General features: G+C 29.7%; 4 protein-coding genes across 4 annotated transcripts; 2 read left to right on the forward strand and 2 right to left on the reverse strand.

The window, feature by feature from the left end:
* Nucleotides 1-220: 220 nt before the first annotated feature.
* On the reverse strand, nucleotides 221-1,329 carry LOC127258932 (NAD(P)H-quinone oxidoreductase subunit T, chloroplastic). The gene is made up of 2 exons (XM_051286013.1): nucleotides 911-1,329; nucleotides 221-815 (listed from the first exon to the last, which is right to left on the reverse strand). The coding sequence occupies exons 1-2, from the start codon at nucleotides 1,234-1,236 to the stop codon at nucleotides 395-397; spliced, it is 747 nt and encodes a 248-aa protein (XP_051141970.1). The 5' UTR covers nucleotides 1,237-1,329; the 3' UTR covers nucleotides 221-394.
* A 512-nt stretch (nucleotides 1,330-1,841) lies between these two features.
* LOC127258933 (monothiol glutaredoxin-S6-like) lies at nucleotides 1,842-2,604 on the reverse strand. Its single transcript, XM_051286014.1, has one exon. It carries the CDS (start codon nucleotides 2,377-2,379, stop codon nucleotides 2,077-2,079), a length of 303 nt encoding a protein of 100 aa, XP_051141971.1. The 5' UTR covers nucleotides 2,380-2,604; the 3' UTR covers nucleotides 1,842-2,076.
* A 2,976-nt stretch (nucleotides 2,605-5,580) lies between these two features.
* LOC127258994 (glutaredoxin-C11-like) lies at nucleotides 5,581-6,619 on the forward strand. Its single transcript, XM_051286105.1, has one exon. The coding sequence runs from the start codon at nucleotides 5,897-5,899 to the stop codon at nucleotides 6,197-6,199; it is 303 nt and encodes a 100-aa protein (XP_051142062.1). The 5' UTR covers nucleotides 5,581-5,896; the 3' UTR covers nucleotides 6,200-6,619.
* Nucleotides 6,620-13,272: 6,653 nt separating this feature from the next.
* LOC127258976 (monothiol glutaredoxin-S11-like) lies at nucleotides 13,273-13,931 on the forward strand. Its single transcript, XM_051286081.1, has one exon. The coding sequence runs from the start codon at nucleotides 13,443-13,445 to the stop codon at nucleotides 13,752-13,754; it is 312 nt and encodes a 103-aa protein (XP_051142038.1). The 5' UTR covers nucleotides 13,273-13,442; the 3' UTR covers nucleotides 13,755-13,931.
* Nucleotides 13,932-15,555: the final 1,624 nt, after the last annotated feature.

The following is a 15,555-nucleotide window of genomic DNA, read 5'->3' on the forward strand; positions in this document are numbered from 1 at the left end:
TAATAGAGCAAAAGTTTACACCCTAGGAGATCAAAGTTACCAATTCAACTGTGGAAACAGCAGTAATGGATTGGTTGAACACAGCGTGTATGTCGAGCAGAATACACCCACACTCAAAGATTTCATAGATAAACAAATATTTCCTCCATCCAAGATGAATTAAAAATAATGTGAGAACTTGCTGCTACTAATATCTTATTTACTTTTGTCGACTAGTGTGTAATTTCTTCCATGCTTGGGAATGATTGAAATTCTTTTATGCATCTGTCTTAAATCCCTCTTTTCTGCGTTCTTAGAAATCCAGAATATTTATGCAACCATTGCATGTACAAAGCTGTCCTAGAATCTGTTCATGTATACAAAATCAATATGCTGTTTGTGTAAAGGATGGTAACTAGTAAGGTTCCTTGAAGAAGATTGCATATATTATACAGCATATACTGAATATTATGACCAAGAAATCAAAAGTGAGTGCCTGCTTAGCCTGATCATTGAGTTCCATGTTTCTTCCTCCAAGTCGATCCACCATGTCTGGAACGGATTCCCAGTTCTCTACTTCTTGCTTATATGGATCTTCCAACTTCATCCTCATTTTCTCTGCTTCTCGGCTTGCTGCCTCCTGTGCCAATGTCCAATCATAGAAATTCCGCTTCTCATCGTCACTTAGGACATCATAAATCTCTCTTAATTTCATGAATTTATCAGATGCTGTTTTAATAGGAAGTGTAGTTGTGTCAGGATGATACTCCTTGGACAGCCTTCGGTAGGCGGCTTTAATTTCTTCAATATCAGCATTTGCAGGTACTCCTAGAAACCTGATTTGGCATCACAAGAATGAATTTGAACTCTTGTTTTAGACTACATTCAACAAATTGATGTAGAGAGTTAAAGAAGCTAGTTTGGTGCTTACTGGTAGTATGAATCTGATGAACTGTTGATCAATTCTGCGAATTTATTCCCAAGCAAATCTTCTTCCTCTTTGCTTTGCTCCTGTGTAGCTCTGGAGGTGTCTCCTCCTATCCATCCTTCATCCTCATTCTCCCAATGAATTCTTGTATCCACTCCAGGAGGTGCTCTCTGCCTGCCCCCCGATCCTTGCACAGCCAGGATTTGGAAACAGCTGCTGCCACAGGTATGTTCTCTTATGCTCTGGTTTAGAAGATGAATGCTTAGTTTGCTGGTTTGGGTTCTCAGGGAAGGTACAAACAGAGTTGCTGTTGTTGCAGCAGCCATCATGATATGACGAGAGGAGGGAAATAGGTATTTCTGGTCTGGATTGAATATTTAGAATAGAAGGCAGTTGTTTTACCACTTCATATTTCTGTGTGGCTTACGATTGTTTGTGTGTCAATTTTGATCCTGGAAATGGACAAAGATGAGAGAATTTTGGAGCTGAAATGTACATGTGGCTAGATTGCTAATAACAAAGTAGCCATCTGATGCTGATGCTGACAGTATTATAAGTATTCTTATATATGTACATATATTGCAATTATCTATCATAATGTTTTGGACCAAGGACACCTTATCCAATCTGAGTGCTATTTGAATAAGGCCCAGAAAAACTGCACATTACAGTTCTGTGTATTACAGATTAGATTCTTCTCTTGTTTGTTCTGTTGCTGAAAACAAAAATGGTGAGGTTAGTTTCTTTTCTACTTTCTGGGCATGGCCAGTGACATAAATTAGTCTCCCTGAGCATCCATGAAAATGAATTGCTGAACTTGATGATGACCTGTATTGATTTCTTAATTTTGTAATGCCTTTTCTTGATGAAAGAGAAAAATATAATCTGTAGCCAAAGACAAGACTTTCGCCTAATACATACACACACGTATATATATTGATAGGTCGGTTCTATATAAGTGGACAAGATAGATACACAAGAAGATTTACATGAAAAAAAAGCTGTCACTAACTAAGCCTTCTTACACATAGCTTGTCTATACTTTTCCTCTCCTCTGCTTTAATCTTGATTAATCTGATGGTTGTTGTTTAAGTGAGATTTTATAAGATCCATTTTGTTAGTGATATAGATATAGATATAATGCATTTATCATTGATGAATTGATGGTGCTATATCCAGATTGCTTTTGCCTTCTTGAGCATAGGGACAAGCTTCCCTTTAACCTGCAGGCTCATGATCTCATTGGCTCCGCCGACAAACTGTTGGCCGATAAACACAGCTGGGAAGCTCCCTGACTTGGTTGCCAGCGCTGCCTCCAGCTGCTGGCCATTAGGCAGCTCGTCAAGTTCATAAACAGTAGGATTTGCGCCATAGCTCGATATAAGTGTTTGGATGGAATGGCTCATGCAACAACCACTCTTGCTGAATATCACCACTGGTTTGTCTTCCATCATTCTCTTCACTGCATCCATATTATATATATCCCTGCAATGACTCGATTAAAAGCGCGCTTATAGGTTAACGACGAATGAATGGCAATGCAGATATGTAAAGTTTATATGCTTGTGTAGAAATCTGTTTATGTCTGAGGAAGTTGTGTCACTTGTGGAAATTATATATAGAGATGGAATGAATGGACGAACTTTTGTTTTCTGATTTTGTTTTCAAATAGGCTTTTCCATTTGTCAAAGGGCAAATACTTCCAAGAAACAAAAACAGTAGTACAGCTGCAGTAAGATATTTTGGTAGATTCTTGCTTGCTTGAGGATATATATGTATGTATATGTATATGTGTTGGTGATTATCAGCACCGAAAGATTGCATTGGAGTTTATCCATTCTAACTTTATTGATCTTTATTTACAAATGGTGCTGCAAAAACTCCAATCTTGAAAAAGAAAGTAAGTGAAATTTGAGTGAAAATAGATCAGGCTTACTAATAAGATACAGTGATACAGTGAGGGTGTTTATTTAATATTTATAATTTTATGTGTTTTTAATCTTATTGAAAATGATTGTATTTTATGCTAATTTTGTGTTTTTATTGATTTTTTTGGTTATGTGCCACATATATTGTGACTATTCTTCAATTTTATTTTATGTTTTTTTTTTTAAAAAAAGGATATATATTGTATATTATATAGTACTGCCTTCTTGTTCAAATCTATTCTATTTTTTTTGTCGTTTATTTTTACTTACTTTTTTTAAAATTCGTATCCAATCACATAAGTACATAGTTGAATAACAGAGTATTATGTTTTATAATTAATATTTTTTTGAAAATCGTGATACTTTAGAATACAAAGTGAACTCGATAAATAACTCTTAGTATAATAATTACAAATAATAATAATAATAATAATAATAATAATAATGTTTTTGATCTATAAACATGAGAAACAAATAATGGAATGGTTTAATCAAAGTATTGATGATTATTATTATTTGTAATTATCATTATTTTTGTGGGTTTTTTTAATTATGAGTGGTTGAATCAATGTGCACGTATACTTGTTGGCTATTTAAAACCTTTTATTTTATTTTATTCCCATTGTAGATTCCCTTTTCCTTTCTCTGGTTATTGCTTATTAGAGTGGCTATGAAAGCCATTGATGTGTGTATATATATATATATATATATTTATATAAACATGATTTGATCCTTGAGAACAAAAAAAAATAAAGTATGAAATGAATCTATGGATTAATACTATTTGAGCATCAAACGTGTGGTTATATTTAACAGTGTGATTGAAAAAGTAGAAAGTATTTATTCACAGATTTAGATATAATGATGCAGTGGTCGGTTGCATGCTCAAAAAACATCAAATCTTGGTTTCGGTTTTGGCATATACTCCATATTTTCATAAAACTTGTTAGTTGACATTAATTAATTGAGATTCCTTACTTATCTGCCAACCAATATTTCTCTGTAGCATTGATAGGATATTATATAAAATTTATTATATAATGTATATTTATAAGATGAAAATTTTAAAATATTTTGTAGTTTAATGAGTTAGTGGTAAAGTATGAAAATGATATTTAATTAAATTGATAAAATCGTAATTAACAATGCGAGGGAAAAGAACTAAAGGCGTTTTGGCAAAAGTGCTGATGTGTCGGTCGCTATGACTTTTTTTTTTTTTAATTACTATTATTATTTATTTGAAATGGTTGACTAGTGAGGATACAAATCCAATAATGAAATGGATTTATTTATTTTAAAAAGCTGTATTTATTTATTATCTAACTACTCTAGTCTAATGGCGAGAGAGAGTAGTAGATGATGATAAAGAAAAATAATTGCGTCAAGTGTAAGAGCATTGGGCCCACATATAAAGCCCAAAGAGCAGGCCCAAATGGACTATCTAGACAAAAACCAAGCAGTAAGTACAACAATTAATTAGTCTGCAAAAACATAACAATGAATAAGTGAAGAACCCACCCACCCGTAGGCCCCCCTCCCTTCCAAAACTATTATATGTACGTAATGTGTGGATGAATCCGGACAATACCTAAGGGAAGGGTAGGGCATAGCATATTAGATCAGCAGTCAATATTTTTCTATTGAACAATTTTTTGCTGAATTTAACGATTTATAAATTAAATTCGACAAAATAAGTTATATTAAGTGAAATCATATACGACAAAAAAGATATGAAGAAATCAAACTCAATATTTTTTGAGTGAACTCTGAATAAATTTTTTTGCTGAATCTAATGACTTATCAATTAAATTTGACAAACAAGATATGAATATGAATGTATCAAAAATTTGAATTTCAAGTTAGATTGATTGATTATTCAGTTTGTGTTCATCTTCATCTTTATCTTCATGTGATCATCTTAAAATGAAAATGAAAATGAAAGTTGTTGATTCCAAATGTAAAGTGGGATGGGGTGATGGATTCCATGGCTTTATTGCATAGATATTCCCTATGCTAGTGTTGTTGGATATAAGTAATAGTTATCCAGTATTGTGGTTGTATATTTCACTTTACACTTCAGCTGAGGATCTCACAACCCAAATCTTCCTTTCCTCACTCCCTAGGGTTAGGGTTAGGGTTAGGGTTAGGGTTAGGGTTAGGGTTAGGGTTAGGGTTTGGGTTGACATTTAATTTACATACATACGGGCAGGCAGCATGCTATACTCAAAATGATCAAATTCCTTTTCTTTTCTTTTCTTTTATTCCCTGCACAATATCACATCACATCTATGCCATTTAATTTAATATTATTACACTATCAATAATCTATCCTAATATTCCTTTCACATTATCATTATTATTATTATCATCATCAATTTGAGTACTAGTGTTCTTTACTATACTCACTTCCAAATCTCATCTCTCTCTCTCTCAATTAGATATTCCTAACAATCTGGTCTGTTTGTTTTGATTTTAGATTGAGATTTGAATAGTAAAAAATTTGAATCGCAATAGCTGCGATATGAATAAGTACTGATACGACGATATTTTGAATGTAAAATTGACTTTTAGTATAATATAAAAAATAAAAAATAGGTGATTGATTTGATATTTTTGGAGAAAAATTTTGTATGAATAGTAGATTTTCCCCAAAATCCTCCAAACAAACAAACACAGAGTTATAAATTAATAAAGTGGCGAATGTTGTCAACTCGAATCAGAGAACATATTGTTGTTTTCAACATGCAAAAAAAGAAAAAAACATGACATTTTTGGATTAGATCCAATTATCAAAATACATCTTGATAGGAACTAACATGCATGCCTCTTGATCGATATATATATTCCCATGGATCGATTTTTCTTTTTCTTTTTCTATTTTTTTTTCAAAAAGAAAAAAATCTAGATGAATATTATCTAGCTCCACTCTCGATATCTCTATAAATAACAAACCCTCTTATCATGCATATCATATCGATCAAACCCTCAAAACAATTATATTACACAATACATCATCAACACAACTAACAACTCCTCTTTTATTGATCATCATCATATATAAATGGACAGAATAAGGGATTTAGCATCGAAGAAGGCGGCGGTGATCTTCACGAAAAGCACGTGCTGCATGTGCCACAGCATCAAGGCATTGTTCTACGAGCTCGGGGCGAGCCCTGCGGTCCACGACATCGACGACGATCCAGAAATGGAGTTGGCCTTAAGATCAGGCCTTGGCTGCACCCCAACAGTCCCTGCAGTGTTCATCGGTGGCCAATTTGTGGGATCAGCCAAGGACATCATATCCCTCCATCTTGATGGATCTTTGAAGCAGAGCCTCATTCATGCCAAGGCCATCTGGTTCTAATTGATTCTATACATATATATATATATATATATTAGGGTTTGGGGGAAGCTTGTCATCAACTGTAATTAATTAACTAAAAGGGCTTCCTCCTCCTTCTTCTTGATTTGATTTTGGAAAAGTTTGTTGTAACTAATTATTATCATGTCAGCTCAAGTCTGCTTTTGGTGACTGACTTGTGCTGATTAATGATCAGTGCTCTTCTCTTATGTTGTGTTAATGGACAAAATTTCACTGTTTTGTCATACTTTTTTTTCTTTTAATCTGCTATGGGCCTACAAAAATTGAAAGATGTTGGGCCTATTTTGATCCATATATGGGCTTTGTAATTGGGCCGGATCTTCATACAGCTGTCTGCCAATTAAGCCCAAAGGCCCACATAAAATGGGCTTTAATTAGTAGTATAAGGCCTTGTTGGACTAACTTTAATGATTAATATGAACAAAATTATACTTGGATTCACCGATTAATTATTTAATATAATATATACTGTGTTTCAATGAGTTTTTGTTTATTTATTTTAATCTTTCCAGACATACAACTTTGTTTACACAGGGCCTTTCGGAACTTTGTAATTTTTTTTAATTATACTAACTTTTTAAAAATTATCAAATTAATTTATTTTTTTTCTTGCAAAATATTATATTTATACTATTTTCAAAACTTCAGAACTCCTAAACTCGCTATTTTAACTGAGCTTAAATATATATATATATATATACTTATCATGACGTCTAATATTGAAAATTTTACAAATCAAGTCATGCAAGTTTTGGATTTGTTTGGTTTATAGTTGAATTTTATTTAAATAATCTTTTGATATGCTATTTTGTATATAAAAAAATATTTTATTTTTATTACATGCATATATATATATATATATGCATGTAATATATTCTCATCTTTGTATAATTTCAATATACCTAGCTACTTGAATAGCTAGATTTTTGTGGGGTTCATTTGATTTGTTGGATTTGAATTGAGATTGAATTTTAAATTTATAATTTTATATTCGTCGAGATATTTTAGATATTCAATTTTAGATTTAGTTGATTTATATCTAGATTTAATTTTATTTATAGATTAGATTACTTAAATTTGAGTTTATTGAGTCTATTTTTGTATTGCTATATATAGGCTTTTTCTTTTGATGATCAATAACACAATCTCATTATTTTCCTCCAAAATTTCTAACAATATTAACTGTGGATTTAGTCATTTTGAAATTAATTATATTGTCAAATGAATTTAAAGAATCATTTAAAATCACTTTAGTTCAAATCACGTCGCTCAAATCAAATGAGATCATCCTTTAAAGAATTTGATGCACTTTATGCTTAAAGGCAAATGAAATTTGTGGTTAGTAGGACTATATGTTACTTTAGAAAAAAATATTAATCAATTACTTCCTCCGTCCCATAAATATAGTCTTAATTAAGTTGAGCACGAAATTTAAAAAATATTGATATTATATTAGTAGTTGGTAAAAAATATGGATAAAAGACATTTTTACTCTTATGAGTGTATTAGTGTAAAAAGTAATGACAATTGTGTAATAAAAAAAAAAGTAGGGGTAGTTTTACGGTAATATTGTTATTTATGGAATAAAATTGTTGTTTTGGGACGGACAAAAATGGTAAACCAGACTATTGTACTGGGACGGGGGAAGTATATAATATCAAATTAATTATAAGTATAAATTTTAGTGGAAGTAGTCATTTAACAACAAAATTGTATCGCGAATGTGTAATTTAAGCACAAGCTAGTGATTCTCTGTTTTCTTCTCAGTTTCTTATTATTTATTTATTTTTTCTTTAAAAAGTATTATATTCAATATCTAAAAATATTTATGTCAAACAATTATTTTTACTTTAAAATTATGAAAAAAAATATATATACAAAAAAAAAAAAAAACATTCTTAACTAAGATTTTATTTAGATAGAAATTTTCAAATTCTAAAAATTAATTATTGAATGCAATATTTAAATATATATTTGATATTATATTTTTTAAAGAAGTTTTTATTGATTAAAGTTATTATTATTTGTTTTATATAAAATAAAAATATCTATGTAAACCGTGGCTACTTTAATTTTAAATTATAGACGTTAAGTTTTGGTATCGTCTGATGATTCGCGTACGGTGATAGACCAGAAGCATTGATTCCAAAAAATTTAGTGGTGAAAAGGTGATAGATCCAATACCATTATTATCATCAATTTGACTCAGCTTAGAAAAAGATTTTTTTATTTATTTATTTATTAAATTTCACAAAATTTTAAAAATAATAAATTTAAATAAATATATTTGAGAACACGTGACAATATAATATACAATGCATATTTTAATTGTAACAATATACTCCCTTCGTCTCAGTATAATAGTCATGTTTATCATTTTTATCCGTCCAAAAACAATAGTCTCATTTCCATAAATAATCATATCACTGTAGAACTACCTTTACTTTTTCATTATTATTACACAATTGCCATTACTTTTTACATTAATACACTCATAACGGCAAAAAAGTCTTTTACCTATACTTTTTACCCACTACCGATATAATATCAATATTCCTTAAATCTCGTGTCAAACACAATCCAAACTATAGTTCTGAGACGGAGGGGTATATTTTAAGAGGATATAATATAGATTCATATAACACAATATAATATTGATTTTAGTACCGTAAGTATATTTATACAACATAATACAATATATAATAAGCACAACATATGCTTCTATACGATATGCTATATAAAAATATAATTTGTATACTATGTACGTGTTGCGAAAAACGGGTTAGATCCATACAAACGGCGAAATATTGTACCAAAATGATATCAAAAAAATTTTCCAAATAATTGGAGGAGATATAAGGTTCACTTAAAATCCAATTTCCTCGAATATTTTTATAGTCTTTTTGATAGAATTTTCATGGCAAAATTAAAGTACAATAAATAACCGCAAATATAACAATTCAAAAAATAAAGAACACCAACAAAAATATATCACATATTGACATAATGAGCTGAGAGTATCAATGATATGTGATATATAAACTACTAAGTATTACTAACATTTATATTTTATTAACATATAATTTTGTAATAAGATCGATTATAACATATATTTTCTTTTGTCCAGGGCCAATATATATATATATATATATTTACATAAAAATTGATAAATAACAATGTTTAAATAATAGTTAATGATACTTCGTGTATTTTTTATTTTTTTTTCTATTTGTATTTTAAGTTAATTTTTAATGGTATTGGACAACGAGTGCATCCCTTATCTCCACCACTATATTTTATTACTATTTACTTTTTTAAATGAATATATAGTATAAAAAGTAATTATAATAAATAAATAAATACTAAAAAATTAAATTCATTTGATTTTGCTTTCAAATCAAAATTATTTTTCACTCCGTTTGTATAATTTTTAATAAAATGTATTACTTCGTCCGTCCCATAACTAAATATCCATTTATTTTTTACACGTAATTTTAGAAATATTAGTATTATATTTAGATGTAGTAGGAATAAAGTAAAAATGACTAAAATAACCTTATTAGTATGTGTGATACAAATGTAATGACATTTGTGTAATATATTGTAAGTTGTATGGGTATTTGTAATATTAGGTAGATAGTACAATTACTGAAAAATAAAATAGATATTTTGTTATGGAACGGACTAAAATGAAAAAATAGATACTTTGTTATGGGACGGAGGGAGTACTATATTTTAAAATATTATTATTTAAATACAAATATTAAAATTAAACTAAAACTAAAACCAAACAAACAATTATGGAAAGTAAGGCAATATTAAAGACCAATAATAAAAATTTTGAATTTGAATAGTTGTATGATGTAATATAAATAGGTTTTGAATATAAAATTGATTTTTAGTATAATATAAAAAATGAAAAATAAATGTTTGATTTGATGTTTTAGGGAAAAAAAATGAAATGAACAGTGTATTTAAAATCCAATCTCACGTACAAACACACCCTTAAAGTAAAATTTTCTTCTAAATAATAGTACTATTTATTGATTTCAAATAATATAAAAATAAATATCTACAACATGTAGTTGCTTTCATTATAATTTATTCTTAATCAATATTTTAAAAATGAGTGTTAAAGGTTTTGAATAATACTTATCTGACCAATGAAAAACATATTTGGATTTGTTTATTTTGTAAAAAAAAATATATACATTTTGTCAAAAAATTAATGTATCACTACATTCATTTTTATTTTTATTTTTATATTGCATATATAATTTTTTATACCTCACATAAAAAGAATATTTCTTGAAGCTACTTCGCAAAATAAAAAATAAAAATAAAAATAAAAACTTTTTTTTAATAAATAATAAAAAAATATATATATATTGAGTTGAGATGTATAGAGTATTATGTGTTATGCATATTATACAATGTGTTAAAAAGTGAGGCTTTTAATATTTAGCAAGTTAAAGGATACCACTTTCAAAAATAAATAAATGTCTTTTTTTATATGTATAAATAAATTGCATTATTTATAGATTTTAAAAAATTAGCTCCTTTTTTTATCGAATTTTGATTTGGTAGTATTGATATAAATAAATATAAATATAAATATAAATATATTATAATATAAAATTATTAAAAAAATATATAGAGAAAGAAATTTTTATGAAATATATACATTGTGGCATAACTAATTGATGAGGTAATATATATTATCACTGTTCACTTACAAAATATGTATAATTTTATTTTGAATTGTCTAATTATAAAGACAATTTCAAAAATACCTTATATATATATATATTTACAAATATCTCTATTATCGTAACATCATTCATTTTACATAAAAAAAAAAAAAGATAAAATTATATTTATATTACTTGTAATTATCTACTACAATTAGAGCTGTTAAACGAACCGAGCAAACTTGAGTATTGGTTGTTCGAGCTTGACTCGAACTTGTTAACGGTAATGGCTCGGCTCGAATCGTTAAGAGTTCGAGTCAAAATAGTGTCTTGAGCTCGGCTCGTTAGGCTCAAATTCAAGCTCGAGTTTGGTTTGAATTTTACACATATTCTATATATTTTTTAATATATAAATTAAATATATTTAATTTTATTCATATTTTTTTATAATAAAATATTCAAATTTTAATAATAAATATAAATTTTGATATAAAAAATTATATATATTATATTAAAATATATAATTACTAATGAGCTCAATTGAGCTACTAGCAAGCTGAGCTTGAGCTCGGTTCGTTTGTAAAACAAAATAATTTTCGATCTCGAGCTCGGCTCATTTGTAAAAAAAATAATTTTCGAGCTCGAGCTCGAACTCGTCTTGTTTATCTCTATAAACGAGCCGAATAGAACTTGACTCGCGACCTACTCGATTCGTTTAACAGCTCTAATTACAATTAAAATATTACTATCTCCGTCCACCGTCAATCTTCTCTTTTACATTTTGAGTTATTATTTTTTAATATTAAAAATATTTTTATATTTATATTATAAGATATTAATAAAAATATTTTTTTGTCTATCTCTTAATTTACTATATTTTGATATAATAATTGATAATCAAATATAAATATACAAAAAAATAAATGAAAAAAATAACGAGACTATAATAGTACTTCCTCCGTCATTCAAATGTATTCTTATTTTCTTTTTTTGGTTGTTATCCAAATTTATTCTCGTTTCGTTTTTAGTAAAAAAAATCACTTTTCTTTATCAAAAAAAAATAAAAATTTATATTTTTACATAATTTTTTAAAAACTTGTGTCCGATCAAATGAGCACACAATTGGATAACAGATGGAGTATTATTTTTAAAATTTTGGGTGGCCAAAAATAAATATAAATAATAAATATATTAAGAAGATTCTTCGCTTGCAAGGGATGGTGCAAGTCACGGTCGTGGTCATCGGTTAGGAGTTAGGACCAAGCCCATAGGTATAGGTATAGGTATAGGCCCATTATGTATAAGATTCCAGTCTCACGTCCAAGAACTCTGGAACTTATTTGATTCCATCGAATACACTTTTCCAACCACCAGCTGTCACACACACACACACACACACACACATGCAATATTGTTGTTATTATTATTATTTTATTATTATTATTATTTAATTTATGAGTATATTTGCATGGATTGGATGCATCCACAGTCAATCAACTTGCTGCCCTCACAAACTCCCATTCCCATTAATTCCCGTCTATATGGCCCTGTTTATAGATATATATATATATATGTATATGCTTTGATTTTGAAGTTTTAATTTTTAAAAAATAAAAGAAATTTAATACTATAATACTATATTTGAATATAAATTATATATTGAATATAATGTCATCTTTTATAAACATGAGCATCGAATAAGAAGATTAAAAATAAAAAATAAAATAGAATGTACATAATAATACTAATAAGAAGAAGAAAGATTCAGATTCATCCACCGAAAGAGCCCCCCACCCCAGTCCCGACCCGACCTCGATTTGACTATATATATATACGCATCATCAATCAAAACGTGCCATCCCATCCATCCCTCTCATCTTGATTCCCCAAATTTAATTACGCCTCCTAATTAATTCTAATCAATATATAATTAACTCATTCTTAATTTACTTGTATATTAAATTAGCAAAAAAGATGAAAAAATATCTCAAAGCACATGACAAGTAGTATTATTTTTTATTATTAATTATATTCATGGGCATCTGCAGGGACGACAGTGGAGTCAACAACATTGATAAATCTGTGCCGAATTGATTCAAAAGTGGCATTGAGCGATCGACGGAGATACGAATCCACTCTCCTCTCCGTATACATATATGTATGTATGTATGTATGTATGTTCAACTTGTATGAACTAATAGCTACCCAAAGTATTTCAGGATCTTTTTTCTTTTTCCTTCTCCAAAAGCAAAGCACCTTTACATCAATTCCAGGCTTTTCATGGGATTCCAGATCCACACTTTATATTACCAATACTATTTATTTATTTATTTATTCATCTATTCCTTCTTCCCTGTTGTTTGCTGCACTGCATTGTTGTCTCCAACAAAACCAACCATTGAATCGATCATCCCTTCACCTCACTGCCATATACTGTTATTTATTATAAATAGGCCCTCCCTACCCTCACAAACTCTGCCCAATTCAACTCTTCTTCAATCAATTACTATTAATTAAATAATCAATAAATACAAATGGAGAAGATTGCCAAGATGAGCTCTGAAAACGGGGTGGTGATCTTCACGAAGAGCACGTGCTGCCTCTGCTACGCGGTGCAGATACTGTTCCAGGACCTCGGGGTCCGGCCCTTGATCCACGAGATCGACGGCGACCCCGCCGGCGCCGACATCGAGAAAGCCCTCATGCGGATGGGCTGCAGCGGCCCCCTTCCGGCGGTCTTCATCGGCGGCAGCCTCGTCGGCTCCACCAACGAGGTCATGTCCCTCCACCTCAGCGGCTCCCTCATCCCCCGCCTCGCCCCTTACCAGAATCACACCATCTCCTGATCACGTGATCTCGACTCATTATTAATTTATGATTATATTTGATCGATGATGGTACTGATTTAATTAATAATTGTACTATAAGTAACTGCAGCTACTGCAGGGTTCGTCATTGTAGGCGGACTGTACTGTAGTTAAGTGTCTGTGTCAATGTCATCGCAAGCTAAATTAATTAAGGTAGCCAGACAGCCTAGCCTAGGGGCTAAATGAGGTTTGAATTAAGTTAAGGTGCTGCAGGTGATTATTGGTTCGTTATTAATTCCCTTTTCCTGCCTAGCTAGTGCCTACTGCCTACCTTTCTGCTTGTTGGTCTGTTGTTATTGGAAAATTATGTGGAATTACCTTTTTGTCCTTGTTTACTTAATTTAAAGTCAAAGTCAAAAGTGCCTGTCCGATTAATGTTAATGTCTTTCAATTTTTATCGAGAGATTATTTTATTAGTCGTGTGCAAATAAGAGTCTATATAGGCAGTACAAAAAATAAATTCAAATTTAAATAATTTAAAATTAAAATATAAATCTATTAAATTTAAAAATAAATATTTAAAATATCTCAAGCATAAATAATAAGTAACTCCATCCGTCTCTACCAATTCATTTGTTGATTGATTGCAACTCAGTCTCCATCACATCACACTCCAAATATATTTTGCATTGTTACAATTTTCTGTTTCTTTCTTTCTTTCTTTATGCTCCATGGTTTTGTTTTGATATATTATTTGAGACCAACTAATTAACTGAGTATTTTTATTTTTATTTAGAGTATATATTAAGTTTTTGGTCCCCTACCTGATTCCCTTGTCATTTTAGCTCAGTTTAGGGTTTTTCGTCGCTATTTTATTTATCTCATTCGTGGTGTTTTCTCATCTGTCTAAGGTATAAGAGTACTGGGAAAGGTTGATCGACCCTCAACCGCAATTAGTTGTCATTAATATGTATTTTGGAGGTAAAATCATCAAAAAAACTCATTCACAAAATATGTGGGTGAATATACGACAACTTTTGAGGGAGTTAATGCTGATTCTATTAACTTAAAAATGCTTCAGTCGTTAGCTATTACTCGTGGATTTGAAAATGGATAGAAAATTTTATTTTTCATCTTCACAGATAGTACGATGACTTGAGTATTGCACAATATGTAAAAGAGACAGTGAATATGAAAATAGATGATAACATTACTTTCTCCCTTGATAAACACGGTAGATAATAGTGAAAACTAATTGTCTAAGAGTAAATAATAGTGAATATGAAATAGAGAGTGAAAGTTTGGATGATGATTTGCTATTTGTAGAGTATGTGACTCTATTGACTAGACATCGAAGCTTATAAAAAATTGTGATGAAGTTGGTGGTATTAGTTTAACGATTGATGGTGAAAAAAGAATTTCCAATTTGAATGTTAATGATTCAAAAAGTTTGTCCACAAATATGGAAAGTAACAGTGAGGGCACCAATATAGAAGACAACATAATTATTCAGCATGTGATCCATCACTTACAGAAGATCAATCTTCAGGACAGTTAAATGATAGAATTTTAAGTGCAATGTAATAATATCAATTTGAGTGAAAATAATAATGACCAAGAAAAGTTGTTCAACAATGATAATGAATTGGGGGAGCTAATAGATTATTGTGACAAAATGGTTGGAAAAATATACTTTTAGTACCTTTTGCCAAGTTTATTTATTTTCTCCAAAATTTGAAATTGAAATGTATTTTACTATTAGGTATGAGTTCAAGGATGATGTGAACTCATCCCCAGTAATGAAAAAAAATATATATATATATATAGTAAAAATGATCAC

The sequence above is a fragment of the Andrographis paniculata genome, unplaced genomic scaffold (assembly GCF_009805555.1).
Source record: "Andrographis paniculata isolate CXL003 unplaced genomic scaffold, ASM980555v1 Contig5END, whole genome shotgun sequence".
Classification (NCBI taxonomy): domain Eukaryota; kingdom Viridiplantae; phylum Streptophyta; class Magnoliopsida; order Lamiales; family Acanthaceae; genus Andrographis; species Andrographis paniculata.